Source organism: Rana temporaria, chromosome 13 (genome assembly GCF_905171775.1).
Source record: "Rana temporaria chromosome 13, aRanTem1.1, whole genome shotgun sequence".
In the NCBI taxonomy this organism is placed as follows: domain Eukaryota; kingdom Metazoa; phylum Chordata; class Amphibia; order Anura; family Ranidae; genus Rana; species Rana temporaria.
This window is the reverse complement of record NC_053501.1, coordinates 68,935,518-68,960,727: the sequence shown is the minus strand read 5'-3', so window position 1 is coordinate 68,960,727 and position 25,210 is coordinate 68,935,518. Positions and strand designations below refer to the sequence as shown.

At 43.3% G+C, this 25,210-nt stretch overlaps 1 protein-coding gene across 1 annotated transcript; it reads left to right on the top strand.

The window, feature by feature from the left end:
• The first annotated feature begins 1,071 nt into the window (after window positions 1–1,071).
• On the top strand, window positions 1,072–16,081 carry SRP14 (signal recognition particle 14). The gene is made up of 5 exons (XM_040332134.1): window positions 1,072–1,179; window positions 4,663–4,735; window positions 13,139–13,251; window positions 13,332–13,364; window positions 15,119–16,081. Exons 1-5 carry the CDS (start codon window positions 1,156–1,158, stop codon window positions 15,206–15,208), a joined length of 333 nt encoding a protein of 110 aa, XP_040188068.1. The 5' UTR covers window positions 1,072–1,155; the 3' UTR covers window positions 15,209–16,081.
• Window positions 16,082–25,210: the final 9,129 nt, after the last annotated feature.

The following is a 25,210-nucleotide window of genomic DNA, read 5'->3' as shown; positions in this document are numbered from 1 at the left end:
TATTCGCAATCCGAGGTTCCACTGTATTTACAATTCTGACTGTTTAGGTGTTGATTTTTGAAAGCCTGCTGATCTCACAGGTTTTCTAATCCAACAGAACACCACTGCTTTTCAAAGATCAACATCTGAACAGTCAGACAGACCTGTAAATACTGTGTTTCATGACATAAGCTGAGTTTACTGTTAAAAATAACAGTGAAATGTATAACTCCGTTGGGTGTAAGTGCCAAGTGGTGAAGTGGTTAAAAAAATGTTTGCGAAAGAGACCTGCACAAAGTTTATTAAAGTGGAGGTTCACCCTAAAAACGAATTTTTAAAATTAGAGCCAGCATAGTAAGGGCATATACTTTCGGCAGGTTTTTTTTTTTTTCCCCTCTGATTTGGTCCAGGGCTTCCGCGTTCTGATGACTCCGGGACTGGGCTTTCCTATCCCAGCCTCAGGGTTCCGATGACTGTAGGACTGGGCGTTCCTATCCTTCGGTTCGATGATTGACGGCTTGTGAAACAGGTGACCTGTCGCACAACGCGCGTCACCAGATTTCCGGAAATAGCCGAGCTGCGAGTCGGCACTATACGGCGCCTGCGCCCGTCGTGTAGAGCTGACTGTGCAGGCGCCGTATAGTGCCGACTCGCAGCTCGGCTATTTCCCGACATCTGGTGACGTGCGTTGTGTGACAGGTCACCTGTTTCACAAGCCATCAATCATCAAACCGAAGGATAGGAACGCCCAGTCCCGCAGTCATCGGAAGCCCTGGACAAAAACAAAATATAAAGGTATGTACGGAGAAAAAAAAAAAAAACCTGCCAAAAGTAAATGTCCTTAGTATGCTGGCTCTGCTAGATGTAATATTTAAAAAAAAAAATTTGGGTGAACCCCCGCTTTAAAGATGTACAGAGTGCAGCAAACTGCTCCAGCCAATCAGACTTCAGATCACAGGAAGATGACTGTGGATCCGTTCCAATGGAGGACTCCCTCCAGCGGCGCTCGAATTATATTCTATTAGCCGGTAGGTGGCGCTACGAACGCAGCACGGCTACAGAACGTCACTCTATGGCTGGGCGCTCTATAATCCGGAAAGCTCTATGATGGCCTCTCGCTGCACTTCCTGTTGATGTGTTTCCGGCGTCTAGTGCTGAGATCAGCGCTGAGAGAAAATGGTGCTGCTGGAGAGTGAGCAGGTGAGAGACACACCTGGATATGAGTGAGAGAGCTCCGCCGGCAGACCGCGGAACCGAGCAGTGACTAATCGGGGAGGGTGAGCTGTAGTGGGCATTGTGGAGCCATGGTGATGAAATTAGTGGGCAGTGTGCCCCCAGACATCGTGTGTTCTGTGAGAACTCAGGGGCTGGTACATGTCTTGGTGTTTCAGCACATGATTATGGGAAGCGTGTATGAGAAGTACAAGAGAACGTTCACAGGAGTACAGTGCAGCTGAGAGCCATACAATACACATCCATCTATCATAGAACATTGTGTTCCATATCCTTCCAGCGAGGGGGGAGGGGTATAACAATATGTGTGGATTATGTAGGAGCCGTGATCTGCCAATATGGTTTTGGCTATCCAGATGGTTCCTGTAAGGACTGCGCAGGCGCAATCCTTGCCGGCGGAAATCTCCGAACCTCGTCCGGCATCCAGGGCGACGTGGAATTTGAGGAAAGTGGCCAGTCGGCTCTTTTTTTAACATCCTCCAATCCACAGGGATGTTAAAGGAGTTCTCCAAGCTAAAACTTTTAACCCCCGCTGTGCCCGGGCTGTAAAACTATACAAAATAAACTTTCACTTACCTGCCTACGATCCCCCGTTGTTCCGATATCGCTGTCCCGGTCTGTTCCACTTCCTGCGGGTCGGTGACTCACAGTGCGCTCAGCCTATCAGCGGCCGCGACGGGACATTGCTGCGGCCGCTGATAGGCTGAGCGCACTGTGAGTCACCGACGTGCAGGAAGTGGAAGGGACCGGAGAACGGGACGGCGATATCGGAACAACGGGGGATCGTAGGCAGGTAAGTGAAAGTTTATTTTGTATAGTTTTACAGCCCGGGCACAGCGGGGGTTAAACGTTTTAGCTTAGAGAACTCCTTTAAGGAATGAGCCTGGATGCCGGCCGAGGTTCGGAGATTTCCGTCGGCAAGGATTGCGCCTGCGCAGTCCTTACAGGAACCATCTGGATAGGGGAACCATAACGACAAGTCACCGGGCCCAAGAATTTCCTAAACCTAAAAGTCTGCTTGTAATTAGATGAAGAAAACAAACTCGGCAGAAAGGACATGACTTCCCTTCAGTGTGAGGTGTTCTTCTCTGTACTGCTGGCTGCTGCCTTAGGTCGCCCATACACAGAGACAATTTCTTCTGTGGTTGCAGGAACAATAATTGCTAGATTTCCCCATCTACACAGACCGTATTGATTTGGGAATCCCTCCTGCCGAGCCATTGCCTTCTTGCGGTGGTGGAAACTGTCCCCGCTGGGAGAAGACAGTGATGATCGCAAGTAAAACCCAGCAGGCTAGTTGTACCCAAGTTGTTTGATTAACTTTTGTACATTCAGGCCGCCCATACACGGTTTGTATCTCGGCTTGTTCCTTCCCAAGCAGCATTAGAAATGCCCTTCAAGAAGTCGTGCCTGCGGGACCCGCAGACTCGATTTCCACCAGTGTCCCGCGATTGTGTCGCGGAGAGGCGGAACAGGGAGATGCCTATGTAAACAAGGCATTTCCTTGTTCTGCCTAGTGACAGGACACTGATCTATTGCTCCCTGTCATTGGGAGCAGTGATCGCTGTCGTGTCACTGGTAGTCCATCCCCCACGCAGTTAGGACACACTTAACCCCTTCCTCGCCCCTTAGTGGTTAACCACTTCACTGCCATTTACACAGTAATCGGTGCATTTTTATAGCACTGATCGCTGTATATATGACAATGGTCCCAGAATAGCGTCAAAAGTGTCCGCCATAATGTTGCAGTCATGATAAAAATCGAACATCGCCGCCATTACTAGTAGTAGAAAAAATAATAAAATCGCCATAAAACTATCCCCTATTTTGTAGACGCTATAACTTTTGTGCAAACCATTCAATAAACGCTTATTGTGATTTAGTTTTTTCCAAAAATATGTAGAAGTATCCGTATCGGCCTAAACTGAGGAAAACAATTCGTTTTTTTTTATATATTTTTTGGGGGGGATATTTATTATAGCAAAAAGTAAAAAAAATATTGCTTTTCTTTTATTTTTTTTATTGTCACTCTTTTATATATAGCGTAAAAAATAAAAATCGCAGAGGTGATCAAATGCCACCAAAAGAAAGCTCTATTTGTGGGAAAAAAAGGACATAAATTTTGTTTGGGTGATGGTTACAAAAACCACCGCGCAATTGTCAGTTAAAGCGACGCAGTGCCGAATTTGCAAAAAGTGCTCTGGTCAGGTAGGGGGTAAATTCTTCCGAGGCTGAAGTGGTTAAACTTCTGATCTGTCTCCACCTACTTACTGGAAAAGCGCTCTGCTGAATTTTGTGAGTTCCAAGTATCGAGAGCATTTGGGCGAGTGCTGATACTTGCCTGGAATCGCCAACGATACCGGTGTCCGTGCAACCCTAGGTTTTCTAATGAACACTCCCAGTTTCAGGCAGATACTTCTCCTTTTTTTGGGGTCAGTGACCGTTGTCACCTGGAATGCAGAGTGACACAGGTCACTGACCCCAGAGTGACACAGGTCACTGACCCCAGAGTGACACAGGTCACTGACCCCAGAGTGACACAGGTCACTGACCCCAGAGTGACACAGGTCACTGACCCCAGAGTGACACAGGTCACTGACCCCAGAGTGACACAGGTCACTGACCCCAGAGTGACACAGGTCACTGACCCCAGAGTGACACAGGTCACTGACCCCAGAGTGACACAGGTCACTGACCCCAGAGTGACACAGGTCACTGACCCCAGAGTGACACAGGTCACTGACCCCAGAGTGACATGGATGCTGTCATAGAGCTGTTTTTTCCACGGTGACAGTTTGGTGTCTGGCTCACATCTCTCTTAGCAGGAATTGGCTGAGATTGGAACCGTGTATGGCCCGCCTCAGTTTATGAATGGAGGAGGTGGACTTTTCAGCCATCCGCCTGTTTTCACTTTTCATTGATGGAAGCTCTAGTACATTCTTTATGAATGGAGGACAGGGGTGGAAAGGTCAGGCATAGTCGACACTCATGAAAAGTTCCTCTGCTCTATTAACCTTTGTAACGCCTAAAGATTATTGGGAGGGGGCAGTTCAGAGGATGAAACTGCCTCCTCCCACTAGTCGGCAGCACAGAAGACGCATCAAATTGATGGCAAATACTGTCCCTTGTGTTGATATTTTTTTTCCTAAACTTTGGCTTTAAGCAAGTTATGTTGTTGTAAAATTCCAGGGTTGGCTGGATAGCACAGGAGAGAAGTAAGAGTAAAGGGTCGGGGGAGAGTTGATGGGTCATAAAAACTCTGCATGGAAGGGGGGGCGCAAGAGGGGAAATGGGGTAAATTCAGGTTGCTTGGGGCCTGAGACATGGCTTTTCATGATATCTGATGTTATAGGATCTCCATTCCTGACTAGTCAGCCCCCTAGGAATCACAGCTTTGTATATGTCTGCTCACGTCGTAACATTTCATGTATACCTTACATGTATTTTCAGTTTCTGACTGAACTGACGAGGTTATTTCAAAAGTGCCGCACATCAGGAAGTGTGTTCATAACACTAAAGAAATGTAAGTATGGGCTGTCTGAGGATCCCAACTTATTAATTATGATTTATTAACTTAACCCGAAAATGAATATATTGAAGCTTAGATCTAGTGACTGCTTTAATTTAAGATTTTATTTTCACCTGGTGATCTTGTCAGTAACACACTTTGTCAGGACAACAGAAACAAGATAGGAGTATGGATTACCACCCTTCTCTTACGGTTTATAACATAGGGGAAGTGTGCTGTAGTCCCCAGAGCCAACTGAGAACATTGTAATTGATGGACATGCAGCCCAAGTAGAGCACACAGTCAATTATCACTTAACAAGATTTCTGGCAGGATCAGGAGATCTTTTATTTTTATTTTTTAACTTGTCAATTAGATCTATCAAAACGCTCTCAATATTTTAGTGCAGTTTAAATTGGGGATATACCGATACTAGTATCGGTACCGATACCAAGCATTTCCCTGTGTAGTTTTACTGGGGGGGGGGGGGGGAAATGCTCCGAATGCCTCACCCGATACCTGGGCAGGCAGGAGAGTTGCAAGTCTTCTCCCCCATGCTGTCCTCTTCTTTCCCCCATGCTGTGCTGTCCTCTTCTTTCCCCCGTGCTGTGCTGTCCTCTTCTTTCCCCCGTGCTGTGCTGTCCTCTTCTTTCCCCCGTGCTGTGCTGTCCTCTTCTTTCCCCCGTGCTGTGCTGTCCTCTTCTTCCCCCGTGCTGTGCTGTCCTCTTCTTTCCCCCGTGCTGTGCTGTCCTCTTCTTTCCCCCGTGCTGTGCTGTCCTCTTCTTTCCCCCGTGCTGTGCTGTCCTCTTCTTTCCCCCGTGCTGTGCTGTCCTCTTCTTTCCCCCGTGCTGTGCTGTCCTCTTCTTTCCCCCGTGCTGTGCTGTCCTCTTCTTTCCCCCGTGCTGTGCTGTCCTCTTCTTTCCCCCGTGCTGTGCTGTCCTCTTCTTTCCCCCGTGCTGTGCTGTCCTCTTCTTTCCCCCGTGCTGTGCTGTCCTCTTCTTTCCCCCGTGCTGTGCTGTCCTCTTCTTTCCCCCGTGCTGTGCTGTCCTCTTCTTTCCCCCGTGCTGTGCTGTCCTCTTCTTTCCCCCGTGCTGTGCTGTCCTCTTCTTTCCCCCGTGCTGTGCTGTCCTCTTCTTTCCCCCGTGCTGTGCTGTCCTCTTCTTTCCCCCGTGCTGTGCTGTCCTCTTCTTTTCTCCCCCCCCCCTTTTCAGAATGAACAGAGTCAGTGATCACTGACTGTCCATTCATATAACTGAGCATCGTAACCTGTGTTTACGATGCTTCAGTTTATGAATGGAGAGGAGCTTCTCTCCATTCATTTCAGCTGAGGCTGCAGAGAAAGGGACTGGGGAATCTGTGTCCTTAGTCCCTTTCTCTGTCTTAAAGGGGAGATGTCAGAGGTCTGTTAAGACCCCTGATATCTCTCCAAAGACCCCCAACAGGGCTGATTAAAAAAAAAAAATTGCAATAAATATTTAAAAAAATAAAATGTAAATAGAAAAAAAAACACACTGACAATCCACCCCCAAAAAAAAAAAATCACTAAAAAAATAAATTGTAAAAAAATACTGTCACATGACATTAAAAAACAGTATCGGTAATTGGTATCGGCGAGTACTTGGGGGGAAAAAAAGTATCGGTACTTGTACTCGGTCTCAAAAAAAGTGGTATCGGGACAACCCTAGTTTAAATGGTTCGCTTTCTTTGGACCTAGCTGGTCCAAACCCACTATTTCCTTCACCAACAGAGGCACTGACAGTGAGCATTGTATAAACTGTATGTAGCCTCTGCTTCACTAGTAAAACAAAAACCAGATGGAACAGACATTGTTTTATTGAAGAAATTAAACAGATATTTACTCACAAATGGTACATTTAGGTTAGTGCTTCCACCTTGCAGCACTAGGACCATTGCTTCAAATCACAACCATGGCACTACCTGCGTGGAGTTTGCATGTTCTCCCTGTTCCTGCATGGGTTACCTCCCTGTTCCTGCATGGGTTACCTCCCAGGTACTCCGGCTTCCTTCCACACTCCAAAGACATGCTGGTAGGTTTATTGGCTCCTGTCTAATTTGGCCCTTCTATATGTATGAAGGTGAGTTAGGTACTTGTTACATAGTAGGTGAGGTTGAAAAAGACACAAGTCCATCCTATGTGTGTGATTATAATCTCCTTGAAGGCAGGGACTCATGTGCATGCATAATATATATGTAAAGCACTGTGTAAATTCATGGTGCTATAGAAGTACCTGTAATATAGTCCACAGTGACCCGCACACGCTGGTCCACTTCGCCAGTCTCAGCATAAAGAAGACATGTCCAATAGCTGATGCATTTCAAGGGTAGGTACCCTCTTTAGAGCCAATCTCTATGCTGAGATTGGTGCAGTGGGTCACTGTGGACTTTGATGAGCTTGCTATCATGTCCTGTTTGTGAGTACACATCTGTTTTATTTTTTTAACCACTTCAATACCAGGTCTATTCTGGCACTTCTCTTTTTCATGTAAAAATCATCATTTTTTTGCTAGAAATTTAGTCAGAACCCCCAAACATTATACATGTTTTTTTTTTAACAGACACAATAGGGAATAAAATGGCGGTCATTGCAACTTTTTATCTTTTTTTTTTTTTTTTTTAAACGCCTTTTTTTGGGGGGGAAAAAATGGTTTCATGAATTAAATAACAACAGTTAAGTTAGCCCAATTGTTTTGTATAATGTGAAAGATGATGTTACGCCGAGTAATTAAATACCTAACATGTCACGCTTTAAAATTTTGCACACTCATGGAATGGCACCAAACTTTAGTACTTAATCTCCATAGGCGATGCTTTAGGTTACTATCTTTGAGTTACAGAGGAGATCTAGTGCTAGAATTGTTGCACATGCTCTAACGCACGCAGCGATACCTCACATGCGTGGATTGAACGGCGTTTACATCACATAGTAGCCCATTATGTGACCCTTTCCTGCAGGAGAAGCCCGCAATGTCACCGGCTTCCTTCATGGCAGCGAGCATTCATTCTTCGCCCTTCTTTCGGGGGCCGCGAACTCCGGCTCTGTGACTGTCTGGAGTCGCATGACGTCACTCCCGCACGGGAGCCCCCTTTAACGGCATGACCCTGGCTTGAAATGGCACAGCGTTCCCTTTCAAGACGGCGCATGCGCTGTTGAAGGTGTCACTAGGGGAAATTGCAAATATCTCAGAGACCGTGTAGGTCTCTTGAGATATTGCAAGCACCTACAGGTAAGCCTTAATCTAGGCTTACCTGTAAGTGTAAGTTCTCCCCGAGGGTTTACAATCGCTTTAATAATAAAAAAAAAAAAAAAAAAAAAACAGCAATCATTGCACACTACATCTATTCACTTCAGAACACAGTAAATAGAGAGGTGTGTAACTCACATTAAAAGGTGTCCTTCCGAGCATCTAGTGCAGGGGTCCCCAAACTATGGCCCTCCAGTTGTTCAGGAACTACAATTCCCATCATGTCTTTGAATGTCAGAGTTTTACAATGCCTTATGGGACTTGTAGTTCTGCAACAGCTGGAGGGCCGTAGTTTGAAGATCCCTGACCTAGTGGGGTAGATTTACTAAAACTGGTACAGCTGTCCATGGTAACCAATCAGCTGCTTCTTGTTCAGTTAAGGTTTGGTAATAAAACCTGGAAGCTGATGCTTCTGTAAGCTCCATGTTGACTGTGCCCAGAGCTTACACAGAAATGTAGAAGGAGGTTCATATTTTGTCTTTTGCTCCAAAATTTGCCCCTCACTTGCCAAAGCATTTTTGGAGGTCACATGCTCCTCTGCACACAGAAGGACCATGTATTTACTGAGGAGGGTGGGTAGGTGAGTTCCTGCAAGGAACTTTGTCACTGTTAATTGGAAGTTGACATATTCTCTTTAAGAAAGTTGAGGAATGCTAATGTAACTGACCTGATGGCAACATTTCCCATGAAACTTGTATGTATTGTTTGACAATTAATTTGTAATTCTTGTTTCGTTATCCACATCACACTACATCAGTGGTTCTCAACCTGGGGGTCGGGACCCCCTCAGGGGTCAAATGATGATTTGCCGGGGGTCACCAAATCCTGGGCTGTTGCTGAAGCCTGCACCACTCTCCCAGCCTTCTTGCAGCTGCTCAGCAGGGCTGTCTCTGGAGCCGGTGGCCACCCAGCTGGGCTGTTCCTGGAGCACACAGCCGCCCACTCAGCCTCTTTGCAGCCGCCCATTCAGTTCACGGCATGGCTGGGGGGCAGAGACTAGAGGTCCGCTGACTGGTGAGGTGGCAGGGGCTGGAGGAGACCCTATCTCCTGATTTCAGCATAGGTGTCACTGCTACGAGACACCACAAAGTCAGAGACAGATTATAGAGAGAAAATAACCGCTCAGAAGTCTTCAAAGAACCTCCTCACTGGAACCAAACCATGGGTGCTGGCAATGCAATAGTGATGCAAAATAAACATGCCACAGCAGAAAAATTGGAACAAAAGCTAACGTTTCTCACTGTAGCTTCAGTGCTTAGTCATAGCTATGACTAAGCACTGAAGCTACAGTGCGAAACGTTAGCTTTTGTTCCAATTTTTTTGCTGTGGCATGTTTATTTTGTGATCGATTTTAATTAAAAGAACATTTTTGGAGTGCGGCTGTGCAAGTTTCCTTCGTATTTTTTAGGGCTGTTACTGATCAAAATTTTTCTGTTCGATTAATCGTTTGTTTTTTTTTTAATCGATTAATCGACTAATTTCGATTAATTATAATGCACATACAGATCCAACTACTTTTAGCTGATCTCCTTGCAGGCTGATTCCCAGTGCAGATACCAACCACTGGAAAAATGGATAGCAGGATACAAAAAACACACAAAGGCAACGCTCAATGGGAATAGCATTAAAACTTTTATAGTCTTCAAGTAGGTAACCAAATAAATATTGCACTGGAGATAAAATCGATGTAGCTACATACACTGTAAAAATGGTGTAAGTAATACCAAACGGTACCAAAAGCAGTCATAAAAACACGTAGCTAAGTATGATACTGGTATAAAAATGTGTACGATACCACTGCTGAATCCAGATGAGGAGAGGTTAACATCAGTCCGTTGGCATGTAGATGTCCCATGAAGGGAACTATCACAACTCCCAGTATATGGCTGTAGAATCCCAGGTTGATAGAGGGAAGTGTAACAGCCCTTGCGTGTGGCAGATAGTAAGGTCCCGCCGGCATGCAGATATGAAGGCACAGCAAAGGAGCCCTTCAGATGGACACAGCAAGACCCGCCGGTGTCCGTGACGTTACTGGATCTCCAACGGAACTCCCTGAAGGCCCAGAAGCCGGCAGAGAGGTGAGTACCAATCAAAAGAATTTTAATCGATCAAAAAAATTAAAGATTAATCGATTAATTAAAAGTTAATTTGCACAGCCCTAGTATTTTTGCATACCTGTGATTATAGTTGCCATTAAAAGTCCCCACTACAGTTCTCAGATCAGCAGATGACCTTGATCAAGAGCACCTAAGTTGGCTGATCAGAACTCCCCCCAGCATTGCCACTCATTCCATTCCCCCTCCACCAAGGAGTAAGATAAGGAATTAAAATAGAGAATACATGGAAGGGAGAGAAAAAGAGGAGGAAGAAAGAAAAAGGGGGGGAAAGAATAAGAGAAAAACGTCTAGAGAGGGATGGGGGGAAAAAAACAAGAAATTGGCATAGCGAGAAATACTAGGGAAAAAGGAGAACAAAGAGATAGAGTGGTACATCCTAAAATGTACCATATGAGGTTTTAACACTAAGAGTGGAGGAGACTCAGGGAGTGCTAAATTTCCGTGGGTTAGGGGCGCAAATTACTTGTCTTGCCTTGGGTGCAGACAACCCACGCTATGAAAATTATTTTACTGTTAGGGGTCCCCACAACTTGGGAAATTTTATCAAGGGGTCATGGGCCTAGAAGGTTGAGAACCACTGCACTACATTGATAGGTAGGTGGCTCCATGTTTTGTTTCTTCAGCCTTGTAGTTTACTGCATCTTTTTATTCATTGGAATTGGGTCATCAGTATGATGCTGCTCCATTGTCCACTTCATTAATAAAATTGAGGGAATCCGCGAAAGCATCCAGCAGAACAGCCCCCGAAACCCCCCCCCCCCGCAATTATTCAAATAATACCCACAGAAATTCACCACAATCAGGAAAGTTCACTCTAGAACCCATCTCCATCGATGCCACTAAAAATATAATCGGTTCTCTGCGAAACAGCACAGCGCCAAATGATATCATCCCCACCAAACTGCTGAAGGAATGCGTCGACATCATGGCACCTCCTATCACGCAGCTTATAAACCAGTCTTTCAAGGAAGGCATAGTGCCCTCCCAGTTGAAAGAAGGCATAATCCAACCCATCTTGAAGAAACCCACCCTAGACCCCAGGGACCCACTTCACCGCCGTCCCATAACAGGCCTAAACGTCCTCTCCAAGGTAATGGAAAAAGTAGTGGTACAACAGCTGCAACAGCATCTAGATACCCATAATCTACTTGATCCATTTCAATCGGGTTTCACTTCTGAGAAACTCACGGTATCGTACGGAGTCCCTCAAGGATCGCCTCTGTCGCCGGTGCTGTTTAACATTTATCTCTGTCCTCTTTTTGAAATCATTAGTAGCCAAAAACGTTTTATCACTCATATGCAGACGACACGCAACTGTATTTCCGCATTTGCAACAAAAAAGATCACCATCTCAATCTAGAGACATGCCTCTCTTTGATAGAGGACTGGATGATGAAGAGTTATCTTAAACTCAACGGAGCGAAAACAGAACTTCTCCTGTTTCACGCCAAGCGTATGAATCAACCTGCAACAACTTGGACACCTCCGCCCATTCTGGGCAAAATCATCACCCCTAGCGCCAAAGTCAAAAGTCTCGGGGTCATCTTCGACTCTCACATGACATTGGACGCACAAATAGGGTCAGTAGTCGGCGGATCTCACCATCTGCTGCTCCTACTTCGCAAACTTCTTTTATTCCCAAAGAAGACATAGCGGCCGTGGTGGGAGCAATTGTAAACTCCAGATTGGACTATGCAAACGCCCTTTACCTCGGACTCCCAAAGTACCAAATAGCTCGTCTGCAAGTCGTTCAAAATACGGCCGCCAGACTGGTGACTGGGAAAAAACCCTGGGAATCAATCTCACCTTCACTGAGAGCCCTTCATTGGTTGCCTGTAAAAGACAGAATTGTTTTTAAAGCACTCTGCCTAACGCATAGATGTATCCATGGGAATGCTCCCCATTATCTGTGCGAAAAAATAAAAGCTCTCAACTCCAATCGCGTTCTGCGATCCACCAACCAAAATCTGCTCCAGATACCGAAAGCCAATTACAAGTCCAAAGGAGAAAGAAGATTCGCGGTCCAGGTTCCCAGACTATGGAACGCTTTACCAACCAGCATTCCGTTGGAGGAAAACCACTTTGCATTCAGGAGAAAGATCAAGACGCATCTCTTTTGAGATCAAAGGAGACAGGAACAACAAGCGCCCAGAGGCGATTTAGTTCGCATGTGCTGCGCTATATAAGTTTTTCATTCATTGTTCAATCGGCAGGGGACAAAACTGTACTGTTCACATTCACATCCTCCCGCACATCCGCATCATTCATTGATGGAAATCTGTGAATAAAGAAACTACAAGTCCATCTTCTGTGGTTCTCAATGTACTGAGTGCGCTGATTCTTTTCATTTTTTCCTAAAGCTGAACATAGTCTTTAATGTAGCTGCCACCCATTTGCTAGCTGGATGCTTGGCGCCTCAAACAGAGACTTAAAGAGGGTTGTAAAGGAGTTTTTTTGTTTTTTTCCAAATAGGTTCCTTTAAGCTAGTGCATTGTTGGTTCACTAACCTTTTCCTTTGATTTCCCTTCTAAATGTTTTTTTTTTTTCTTTGTCTGAATTTCTCTCTTCCTGTTCCTCCTCAGTAATCTGTTCTGGCTGACTAGCCCCCATGGATGATGGGGGCAAGTTTACTGAGGAGAACCAACAATGCACTAACTTAAAGGAACCTATTTACAAAATAAGAAACAAACCTTTACAACCCCTTTTAAAGGAAAAAAAAATGTCACCAACATTTTAGATTTTTTTTTTTTTTATCACTCTTTGATAAAAAAGACCAATATAAACATGTTCACATAGTGCAAAATAATAAACCTTTATACTCCTAAACAATTATTCCCCCCCCCCCCCCTCAGTTCCCTACGCCTTCATAATTCCTCCAGGTTCCCGACTCCCTAAATTCCCACCATTTCCCCCATATATTCTGGAATCTCTCCAGTGAGTCCTTCTATGTGAATAGTTTCTTCTATGACTCTTATTGTTACAACCCAGAACCAACATTTTTAAATTGAAGTAATTTTATCAAGCTCTATTTTCTACAGATGATGGCCGGACAAAACCAATCCCCAGTAAGAGCCATGCAGAGAGTTTTGAACCAGCTGATAACAAATGCCTTTTGAGAGCTACAGATGGAAAAAAAAAAATCAGCACAGTGGTAGGTGAACTGTCAAATGGGAATAGGATGAAGCCCACATTGACGTATCTTCTCACAGTTTTATTTTCTATTTCCAACAGGTCAGTTCTAAAGAAGTAAACAAGTTCCAGATGGTAAGTGATGGAATAAGTGTAGTAAAATGACAAACCATGCAAATATCATTGAAGCAGGTGATAAGGCTGAACTACACAGAGGACTTTCAGTGTTGAGCTGTGAGCAGACATTACTAACGTATCTCTTCAGGGTATAAAGAGTAATGGGGCTAAACTCCAGGCAAAAAAGGATTGGGGCACTATTTGGGTACCAATACCATACCTCTAAGGTGTGTCCCACTCGTGGCTGCTGGAGTCATTCACTCCTTGACATTGATGTAAGCGGTGAACTTCTGCTTCTGAAACTGACAGCGAGCCACTCGCTCTGCAGCTCCTCTGTTCATAGGAGTCTTGTATTATTTTCAAAGAAATATAAATCCACCTCCAAACCTGCTAAATTCAGATATTTTATTTTTTTAACCTTCGAGTTTACAGAAGCCATAATGGTGTATATTTTACCACTGTATATTTTACCACTTCTATAACCTGTATAAACCCATGTGTAACTATTCTGTAAACCTTTCTTATTTACTCCCTTTGGTCTGTTCTATTTACCATTGAAACTGTTTTGGTATTTGAAAGGGGGATATGTTTTTTTAGTCTCAACACTTCCTGGCCTGGGGTGACAACCCTACTGCTCTATAGATGCAGTATAGTGAGTAAGCATTGTCATCCTAGGACAGAAAGTGTTGCAGGCAAAATCACCAGATGAAAAAGGGGAAACTAATGCTGCCACTACATCTAAGGACTGGTAAGCTGAAATATAGTTACATAGTTAATCTGGTTGAAAAAGTCAGTCCAGTTCAACAGAGAAAAAAAAAAACGTTCTTTTTATTACAGGTATTTATATACCAGCAATGATCGCCTTTCCCTATATCGGGGAACAGACGATCAATGACAGCGCCACAGTGAAGAACGGGGAAGCTGTGTTTTACACACAGCTCTCCCCGTTCTTCAGCTCCGGGGACCAATTGCGGGACTCCGGCAGCGATGGGGTCACGGAGCTTCGGACCGGATCGCGGGTGTGTGCCGCGCCAGCAATTTACGCAGCCCTTTACATATATTGTGTACATTCACACCAGTCCCTGCTGTCATGGAGCTTATAATCTATGATGCCTACCTCGCATGCATACAGATAATTGAGTTTTACTAACTTTTTTGAGTAAACAGAGGAAACCCGCACAGGGAGAACATGCAAACTCCATGCAGGTAGTGTCGTGTTTTTGAGTCAAACATGTATTTTAAGATTGTTCTTGGGTTTAGATACACTTTGATTAAAGGGTTAGCTGATTTATTCACTTTCTCTAGGAAAACCATTCGGCTGCTTTCATTTCTCTCTATACTTGGAGCTACTTTTTTTAAAAATCCTATGGAGGTCATTCTGTGATGCACAGTGGTTAGCACTTCCGTCTAGCAGCACTGGGGTCATTGGTTTGATTCCCAACCATGACACTACCTGCCTGGAGTTTGCATGTTCTCCCTGTGTCTGCACGGGTTTCCTCCCCACACTCCAAAGACATGCTTGTAGGTTAATTGTCTCCTGTCTAAACTGGCCCTTAGTAGGTATGAAAGTCAGGGACATTAGATTGTAAGCTCATTGAGGATAAGGGACTGATGTGAATGCACAATATATAAGTGTTGAGCGCTGTGTAAATTGACAGCGCTATAGAAGTATCTGTAATGAATGCAATGCAGCAGCAAGTAGATGGTATTCTAAATGACATTTGTATTACATCTTATGAAGTGTAACCCCTTCCTTCCTTTTTTATATACAGGCGTATTCCAATTTACTGCGTGCAAATATGGATGGACTGAAAAAGAAAGATAAGAAAAGTAAAACGAAGAAGAGTAGTGCTGCTCAGTAACAGACTTGGACACTCTGTGTTATTTAACTCTGTCTGGGATTGTGGAAAACATTTGGTGGCCAGAGATGATACACCTGGATGCTTTTATATAAAGGCTCTTTCCTCAAGGTGCCCTGCTGCTGCCTTTTAATTTTTATTTTTTTTATAATTTGAAGACCTTGTCATTGGGAATACTGTACAGCTTTTCCAGTATGGACAAGTTTTTTATTTTTTTCCCCCCAATGAAATTGGTTACAACATGATTTGTGTGACCAGTACAAGGATGACTGGATTGCATTATTTAAAATTCTTATAGATTAGTACAATGGGGTAAAAGTATTGTTTGTGCAGATAACCAAACTGACTTAGTATGTGCCATTGTGGCCAGTGTATAAACTGCCATTCCATCCTGTGGGTGAGAATGACCGTTCATACACTACATCACATGTGTGCTATGGTGGTACGGTTATCTGCATAATTCATAGTGCAGTGGTTTGGCGAGGACTGCAACACACTGGTGAAATTGGTATTCATCGCCACTGTAGAAGCCAGGGTGTTATGTGCAAAGTTGCATACATGACGTGTCAGGACATTAAAATTCTTCTGGTCCTCTGCACTTGCCTTGTATTAAAGTTGTAGATGGAAAGGCTTGGTACACGAGACAGACTTGGTTATTTTCTGCAATTCCACACAAGCCAAACAATATAACTGCTCCGGATATGACGGATCAAGTTGTTCGTTTTTTTGTTAAAGTATTGTTTTAATTTGATAGAATTGTTCACTTCCAATGTTTGACCCAGAAAAAATTTGCATATGAAAGAATTAAAAGTGACCTTTACTCTTAATGCTGTGTTTTGAGAAAATATAACTGTTTGGGGTCTGCCTTGTTTTAAATGAGTTTATCCATAGGTGGGTTTTTTCCAGCTATGGTGGGGAGTACTGGGGAGATTAATCCTATGTCCTGATTGTCACCCACACAGGAAGCGATGGTAAATGCAGAATTTTACAGTTGACACCAAAGCAGGAGTTGAAGGGAAATGTTTTATTGTGAACATCTGTTATTCATAAAATATCAGCAGCTGGACCTAGAATTAAAAAAATGGCAAAGATTTAATCATATTCTACTGAATCTAATGATGAAAAAATTGTTGGCTAGAGGTGGGCTTTCATATTTACTTTTTATTTATTTTTTTACAAAAATCTTATTGATGATAATACCAATGTGATAAACTAAGCATACAGTGGGATCGAAAGTTTGGGCACCCCCAGGTAAAAATTTGTATTAATGTGCATTACGAAGCCAAGGAAAGATGGAAAAATCTCCAAAAGGCATCAAATTACAGATTCGACATTCTTGTATGTCAAAAAAAGTTAGATTTTATTTCCATCATTTATACTTTCAAAATTACAGAAAACCAAAAAATGGCATCTGCAAAAGTTTGGGCACCCTGCAGAGTTAATATCTTGTACTACCCCCTTTGGCAAGTATCACAGCTTGTAAATGATTTTTGTAGCCAGCCAAGAGTCTTTCAATTCTTGTTTGAGGTATCTTTGCCCATTCTTCCTTACAAAAGTCTTCCAGTTCTTTGAGATTTCTGGGCTGTCTGTCACGCACTGCTCTTTTAAGGTCTATCCATAGATTTTCGATTATGTTGAGGTCAGGAGATTGTGAAGGCCATGGCAAAACCTTCAGTTTACGCCTCTTGATGTAATCCCCTGTGGATTTTGAGGTGTGTTTAGGATCATTATCCATTTGTAGAAGCCATCCTCTCTTTAACTTCAGCTTTTTCACAGATGGCATCAAGTTACCATCCAAAATTTGCTGAAATTTTATTGAATCCATTTTTCCCTCTACTTGTGAAATGTTCCCTGTGCCACTGGCTGCAATACAACCCCAAAGCATGATTGATCTACCCCCATGCCTAACAGTTGGACAGAGGTTCTTTTCATTAAATTCTGTGCCCTTTCTTCTCCAAACGTACCTTTGCTCATTCTGGCCAAAAAGTTCTATTTTAACCTCATCGGTCCACAGAACTTGTTTCCAAAATGCATTAGGCTTGTCTATATGTTCATTTGCAAAGTTCAAACGCTGATTTTTGTGGTGAGGACGTAGAAGAGGTTTTCTTCTGATGACTCTTCCATGAAGACCATATTTGTACCTCTTTATAGTGGAATAGTGTACCACAACTCCAGTGTCTGCCAGATCTTTCTGGAGGGATTGTGCAGTCAAACGTGGGTTTTGAATTCCTTTTCTCACAATCCTGCGAGCTGTTCTGTCTGATATTTTTCTTGGTCTTCCAGATCTTGCTATAACTTCCACTGTTCCTGATGACTGACATTTCTTAATTACATTCCGAACAGAGGATATTTGACATCTGAAAACGCTTTGCTATCTTCTTATAGCCTTCTCCAGCTTTTGAGCGTCAACTATTTTCAGTTTTCTAGACAACTGCTTAGAAGAACCCATGGTGCTGATTGTTGGGGCAAGGTCAGATGAGTCTGGGCATTTAAAACCTTTGAGATTGACATCACCTGGTCTTCCCAGACGATGATTGAGAACAATCCATGATACTGGCAGGTCTCAGCTTTGCAAAGGGGGCAGTGCATGCTATAAATTCTGCAGGGTGCCCAAACTTTTGCAGATGCCATTTTTTGTTTTCTGTCATTTTGAAAGTGTAAATAATGGAAATAAAATCTAACTTTTTTGACATATTATAAGAATGTCTAATCTGTAATTTGATGCCTTTTGGAGATTTTTCCATCTTTCCTTGGCTTTGTTATGCACATTAATACAAATTTTTACCTGGGGTGCCCAAACTTTTGATCCCCACTGTAGAAATACATAATGAAAAAAAAAAATGCCCTTAGTGGGGGTGAACATAGATTAATAAATGGGGCTGCACTAAACCAGGACCTAATTTGTATGAAACAATGTGTAAATCTGAAATGACAAAGGTAGGTCCCGATCATGATGATTGTGGGGAAATTCCCTTTAAAATGTAATCATGGATCCATATGTCACACCATCCGTGCATGCAAAAAATGTAAGTAATGTGGTTTACTTCAAGAGAGTCCTTGTGATGGCAATACCTCACACCGCAATGCAAAGTGTAATCTTTGCCACATAAAGTGCACGCTTACCAGCTTGCAAAAGCTAAATTGCTTGTGGTTAATACCCAGCCAGGGCCTTTATCCTTAGAAAGGGTAAGCAGATGACAGTTCAAATGAAATGGGACATTCCAACACACAGCAGAGCAGGTGATTATGACCTTCCACGGGCCTTAAAAGAACCAGGATTCTCCCTCGGATGGTGTACTCACAATGCCCTAAAAAGAAATACTCACCATAGTGTAAAACCAAATGTAACTTTAATAAACAAACAGTATGGCACTTGCATGAAAGACGCATGAATATGGCAAAGTTCAAAAAGCTGGTCGGTTTGCAATGCTTCAATCGCCCATCCTTCCGGAATTGTGAACAGTGCGGTGAGATCAGCATGTTGCCCATACAGATGCATTTCGTCACTCTGATGTCATTCTGGCGCACGGGAATCTTGGCTGAGTATTAGCTTCAAGTGTTCCATATTTTGCAAGCTGGTAAGCATGCAATTTATGTGGTGGAGGTTACACATGTCTTTCTGTGTGAGATATTACCATCACGAGAAGTGACCTATATCTCTTAATGGATGTTTTTTTCATTATTAATTACTATGTTTAGTTTATCACAATTTTATGTTTTTGTGAGAGCGCAGCTCTATTTACCACCATATTCTTTTCTGTGCATATCTCACAGTAGTGTTGCTGAAGTTCATAGCGCATTTTTTTTTTTCCTTTTTATGAACATAATTATACACTGATCATGGTATGGATTCCACTAGATCTCTGAAGGGTATGCTGTAGTATCTGATATTAAGTCATCGGTATCAAAACTTTGAGTTCTGTAAGGTGAGGCCTCCATGGATCACAATTGTATCCCACAGATACTCAATTAGATTGAGATTTGGAGGCCAAGTCATTAGCGCCCTCCTCTGATGGAGTCCAGTGCTGCTCATCGTTGTGGACTTCCTATCCACAATAGGCTCCTTCTCCCCCAACCAGCGGGACACATAGTGTGAGCTGGTATCCTCTGATTTGGGCTACCACATTGTGGTTTCTGACTGCACTGGATTATCTCTCCCCCCCCCCCCAATGGGTTGGGCTTTTTTTGTTGTGTCTGTAGAGGAGCAGCAGCAGCTTCTAGTTCAGTCCTACAACACATGTCCTTCCTTCTACACCAGTGATGGCAAACTTTGGCACCCCAGATGTTTTGGAACTACATTTCCCATGATGCTTTACACTGCAGAGTGCATGAGCATCAAAATGTAATTCCAAAACATCTGGGGTGCCACAGTTTGCCATCACTGTTCTACACCATTGGGATTGATGTATCTATATACACCAATTTTATTCTTTTCTCTTTCATTTCTATAAATTTTAATTTAACTTTTTATCCATTACTGTATAATGTTGCTCTTGTGTAAGTTCTACTTACGCTACGCAGTGGGACGCTAATTATATCTGTATGCATGCACCATTATCACAGCTGCATGTAATTACTAGCATATCAATTGTAATACTTTCCTACATTTATAAACTACCAACTGGGAGCATTGTATATATAGATATGGGTTTTATATACATGTGTTTATTTAGGTGTATATGTATGTACTTTTTTTCAGAGTGCGTTCGATCCATCAACTTCCTAGCTTTCCCCCTTCCCTTTTTTTTTTATGGTCTTTGTCCCATATAGACTGCTGGGTCCACAGCTATCAACATGGATCCAGTTGATGATATGGACCAGCAGCGACATGCCAGGCTATTGGAGATCTGGCCATCCCAGAAGGCTGGAGACACAAGTCACCACAGACCAAGTAGATATTGATAACACTAACAATAGGACTACAGCTACCACCAAGCCTCCACATTCTAGACTATTTGAAACCGACTGGCTTGAAGATGCCAGGAAAGCAAAATTTACCCACTTTCCTCAAGAAATATGTAGAATCTGACATCACCCCCAGAGGTCAGATTCAAAAAGAAATGTAACATTTTTAACCCATATCTAGAGAGGGAACGGCGCATACTTGCAGAGTTTTGCTGCAAAAAATGGAAGCAGGTTATCAAAAGGGAAAGGAAATTGCAACAAAGGCATGACCTAATACACACTGGACTTGAGGCAACATGTGTTTACCAGTCTTCTTGCAAAGTGGGTACAGGTTTGTACCAACAAGTTGCAGATATTCAAAGATACTTGTATCTCTACCAAACTTAATAAAATCAAGAGGGATGAGGATGACTATGCTGAGGGTCGTTTCTATAATTAGAACAAACACCAAACCAGGCCTAAGACCAATATGCACATTCCCCACACACTGTTTTGTCCCTTACACCTCTTTCATAACCCTAGGATCATCCACACCACCAATAGGATTTACAACAATCCTTACCCATACAATAACAAAAGTAACAAGAACAACTATAACAATAGAAAACTTTAGGAAAAGGTGTTCAAACAATGAGTCTTCTCCGGCAAACCCCTCTGGTGAGCTGACTCTCTCTCTCCCCCCCCCATTGTCAACTCTACCAATGACCTTCAGATTTTGCCATCTCGCTCCAGCACAGATCAGGACCATGTTATACAGGGTGAAGGCGAGATCCATGATCCCAACTTCGTGGCCATCCATTCAGTGGGGGCATCTGGAAATTCCTCCACCTCGCGTCATGGAGAGCAAAGCTCATAGCACCAACATTTCTTTGTCCAACAGATTCGCACCATTGGACATCCTAGGGGACAGGGACTTTACCAATCAAGTGTGCTAGGCCCAAAGATTTGATAGTCGACAGTGATTCTCCTATTTTTTCACCCAGAGTCTCACCCTTTTCCAGTGCCCTAGACAAGTCATTGTCTTTTTTTTAGAATTTCCACCCATCAATCCCTTCAAAGAAAAAAGTGCAAAGAGGCAGAAGAGGAGGGCAAAAGTCAACTAACAACATCAAAACAAGAAAGGCGAGCAAGAAGTTCCCAACTATCCCACACAAACACAAAGAATTACAATCTTTCGGACCATGTCCTAACTACTGACAATTATTCACTACTGGCCAGAAGTCAGAATTTTGCTCCAGACACAGGGCCCAACGCATACACACTTTGTTTAAAGACCTAAATAGACTTATTAGAAAATTAATACTTTTGAGACACTTCTCTAAACAGGAACATGGCAATGAGACTACTATGACTCTGGTGGATGAGGACGCACCTCCGTTATTCAATGTACATGACCAACAAGCAATCGACATCCTGAATAAGTTAGTTAACTCTCAGGGAATTGAAACACTACTCAATCCTGACACTGCCCATACCCATTTCAGACAAAATTGGTCTTTTATCTACACAATTCCAAGGGACCTTACTTTGAGGCATTCTATGGGGTTACATATAACAAACTATTTGAACTATGCAAACCCTCCATCCAGGACAACAAGAAACACTATAACCTTACTCGAGGAGAAAGAGACTAGCTCTGAAGAGTCTAGCAGATCATCAGGACATCATGATCAAGCAGGCAGACAAACGTTAGGTGGTGCAAAACAAAAAATATTACCTGAAAGAAGCTTGTTGTCTGATAAATCTACTTAAAAATGGTTAGCAATAGACAGGGATGGACTGGCCATTGGGACTACAGGGAGTTTCCCGGTGGGTCAGTGGGCTGGCTTCAGTGATAGCGGACCGCCGCCCCCCTCCGCTCCTCTGTCTCTCCCTTCCCGCAGCGCTCACCTCCTCTCCCTCCCTGCAGAACTCACCTGGGGGGAACAAAGAGGCAGGCGGAGTACCAGAGGAGCAGGGGGGACGACCGAGGAGCATGGGGGGAGGGGACAGACGGCTGACTCAACAGCTATGACCTGGGAGTTTCTCACTTCTGCCTAAACTTGTCCCATAAGGGGGGGGCACCGAACTGATTCTTTGCCCCGGGTGAAATAATGTCTAGCTTCCCCACTGGTACTGCCTATAAGAGTACCAGTACCAGGTGTTCTACTCTAATAAAGTAGAACGGCTAGTGAAGGGGGAGAGGGGGCTTGGGTGGCCGGGGGAGGGGGGTGCAGGAGTTGACCGGCCGCCATGGGAGAGACCTGTCAAAGTGGGCCAGTCTGGATGAAGTCCAGGGCCAAATTTCTGTCCCAGTCCAGCCCTGGCAATAGATCCCCTTCCTACATTTCGTATAGAATTACAATTAGTTTTAAATGGTGACTGTATCCTATCCAAAAAGGAAAAATAATTATTACTACCTGAGGTGTGTTGTACCTCTTATTTCTACCATATCCCTACAGTCCACCAAAGCCTCATCGATCCACCAGGTAGGCCCATCATCGCTAGTACTATTAGTTTTAACAAGTGGACTCTCCCACTACCTAGATTTTTTTCCTCCAGCCAATAGTCTCGAGGTTACCTTCCTACATCCGAGACTCTGGTCACCTGATTGAGATTCTACAGGACTACAAGTGAGAGCCCGATTTACATCTGGCCCTCATTGGACGTTAGTTCTTTGTCTATCTCCATCCCGCACAAGGTTGGCCTGCAAGCGCTGCAATGTTTTCTAGTAAAGAAAGACAATATGAACTACAAACTAACTGTGCATCACGGAATGTACGTAATTCAGTCTGAAACAATTTTTCCCTTTTGGATGAATTTTACATACAACTACAAGGCATCGCTATGGGAGCAAATTATTCCCCTTGTTATGCGAACCTGACTATGGGGTTTTGGGAAGATATGTTTATTTGGAAGAAAAATCATTTTTTTGAGCATTCCATCCTGTACGGTAGGTACATTGACGACATCATTATAATATGGGATGGAGATCTAGATCATCTTGCAGCTTTTGTGAAACTGCAACGACAACCCCTATAGTGTCAGTTTTACCCACGTGGTGGATCCTATGTCCTTGGTATTTCTGGACTTGGAATTGACCCACAACCATGTTGAGATTATCATCAAAAACCATTTCAAACCTACAGGAGGTAACTCCTACTTATACTTTAGAAGTTGCCATCATCCAAAATGAAACGATTACATTCCAACTGGACAGTTTTGTAGGCTCAAAAATTGCAGAAACATCGAGAATTACATTGATCAAAGTCAAAAGTTGGTCAACAAGTTTAGGGAGAAAGATTATCTGGAAGATGTGATCATGCAAGCCTATAATCGAAACCTTATTGAGGACTTAGGCAGAAAAGACCATGTCCAATCCACCAATAACTATTGGTTTATTACTAACCTTAACCACAGTTTTAGAAGTATTAAACATATGTCATGTTTAATAATATTATAAACCAACACTGGCACATTCTAGAAATTGGCTTCAGTATTACCTATAGCCCCATAGGTAATTTTCAAAAAAGCCTGGAACTTTAAAAACTGCCAAGCACAAGGCAAGGTGTTACACGGAGGTGACAAATTTGCCACCAAACCCTCCTTTGATCACCGGGTTGGTGTCTTCAATGTAGGAAACCCCTTTGTCTAACATGCCAGTTCATTTTACATAGCCAGTCCTCTTTTCTGGATACCACAGACACAGTCTACCATAAAACTGTTTATCACATGGGTTGAGGTGTCCATGCAAACTGTTATACATCGGTAGGACAAAATGGACCAGGATGACCAGTGTCATTATGCACGATCCCAACATGGTTTCAGGTTTGGTGATATGAGTTCTGTACATTGTCACACAGGCTTACCCACATTTAGATCAACCAATTATGTGTGGACACATATAGACGAGTTTACAGTGGGTCTCTTCGGCAGTGTGTGTATACATACAGACACATATTTTTACATGTGTGTAAGTATGCATGTATGGACACAGAATTGGTTTCTCCTCCCCCACCTCCTTTTTTTTGTATATGCAACAATTCTTATACAATGACCTCAGGACAGTACCGCCATTATTTAGGACAATTTTATTGCAAAACATACCGTATGTGTTCCTATTTACAGTACAGTATTGTGGTAATAACACATTTAGTCTAGATATTCAGCTTACATATGATACTTTATCCATATTTTAATAGTTTTTTTCATGACATGTTCCTTTCTATTGTATATAGCATTGTGTATATTGTGAATCACTTCCTAGGGGAGGTGGACAGACTTTGGTGGGTTGGGCCCTCAAGTAAGAGTCCTCCCTGCAGCCAATCCTGTGTCATTCCACCCTTTAAATAAACAAGCCTTGGAAATCCACAGGTAACTTGAGAAAGGGGCGTGGCAACGTTTGGAATTGGACTAGCGGATCTTCTCTACTTTTCTCACTCATTTTCTTTTTTCACACTCTCCCCCATTTTACCCCCTACTCTACTTCTTGTCCAGAAACGATGAGTAGTGGGAGTCACATTACCCATACAAGAATGCATTATGTTCTGACAATGGAGAGAGTAACTGCAGTCTACAACGCAAGATAACATTTTAATTGTTTGAGGAATATTTTGTGAAGTTTTCGCAATATTGTTGTTTAAAACTTTTCGGATTATGGGTGTACGATGAAAGGACCAGTAGGGCTGCCCCAGGGCCCCATCTTCTACTTTTCTCCCCCCCCCCCACAATTCCCCATGTATTTATATTGTCAAATGATTTCAGCATGGCAAGATTTTTTGCCACTCTATTTAAAAACTCGCTCTATAAAAACTATTGTAACAGAGAAAGGGGTGTGGCCCTGAAACGCATTATTGCCATGGAGATGGCTCTACACAGTGCATGGTGATGATCAACCTCCCTGTGTCTGTCTGCCCTGCGGCTCCCCGTGCTCTCGGTCTGCCTCGCGGTTCTCTGTGCTAGCTGCATCCAGGTTTTCCGTGATCAAGAGCTTCCCTCCTCTGACAGAAACCAGTGCCGCTCATTGTCGTGAACTTCCACGACACGCCGCTTCTTCCCCGAATGTGAGCTGACATCCACTCTGTCTTGGGCTACCACATCACGGTTCTGACTTCACTGGAT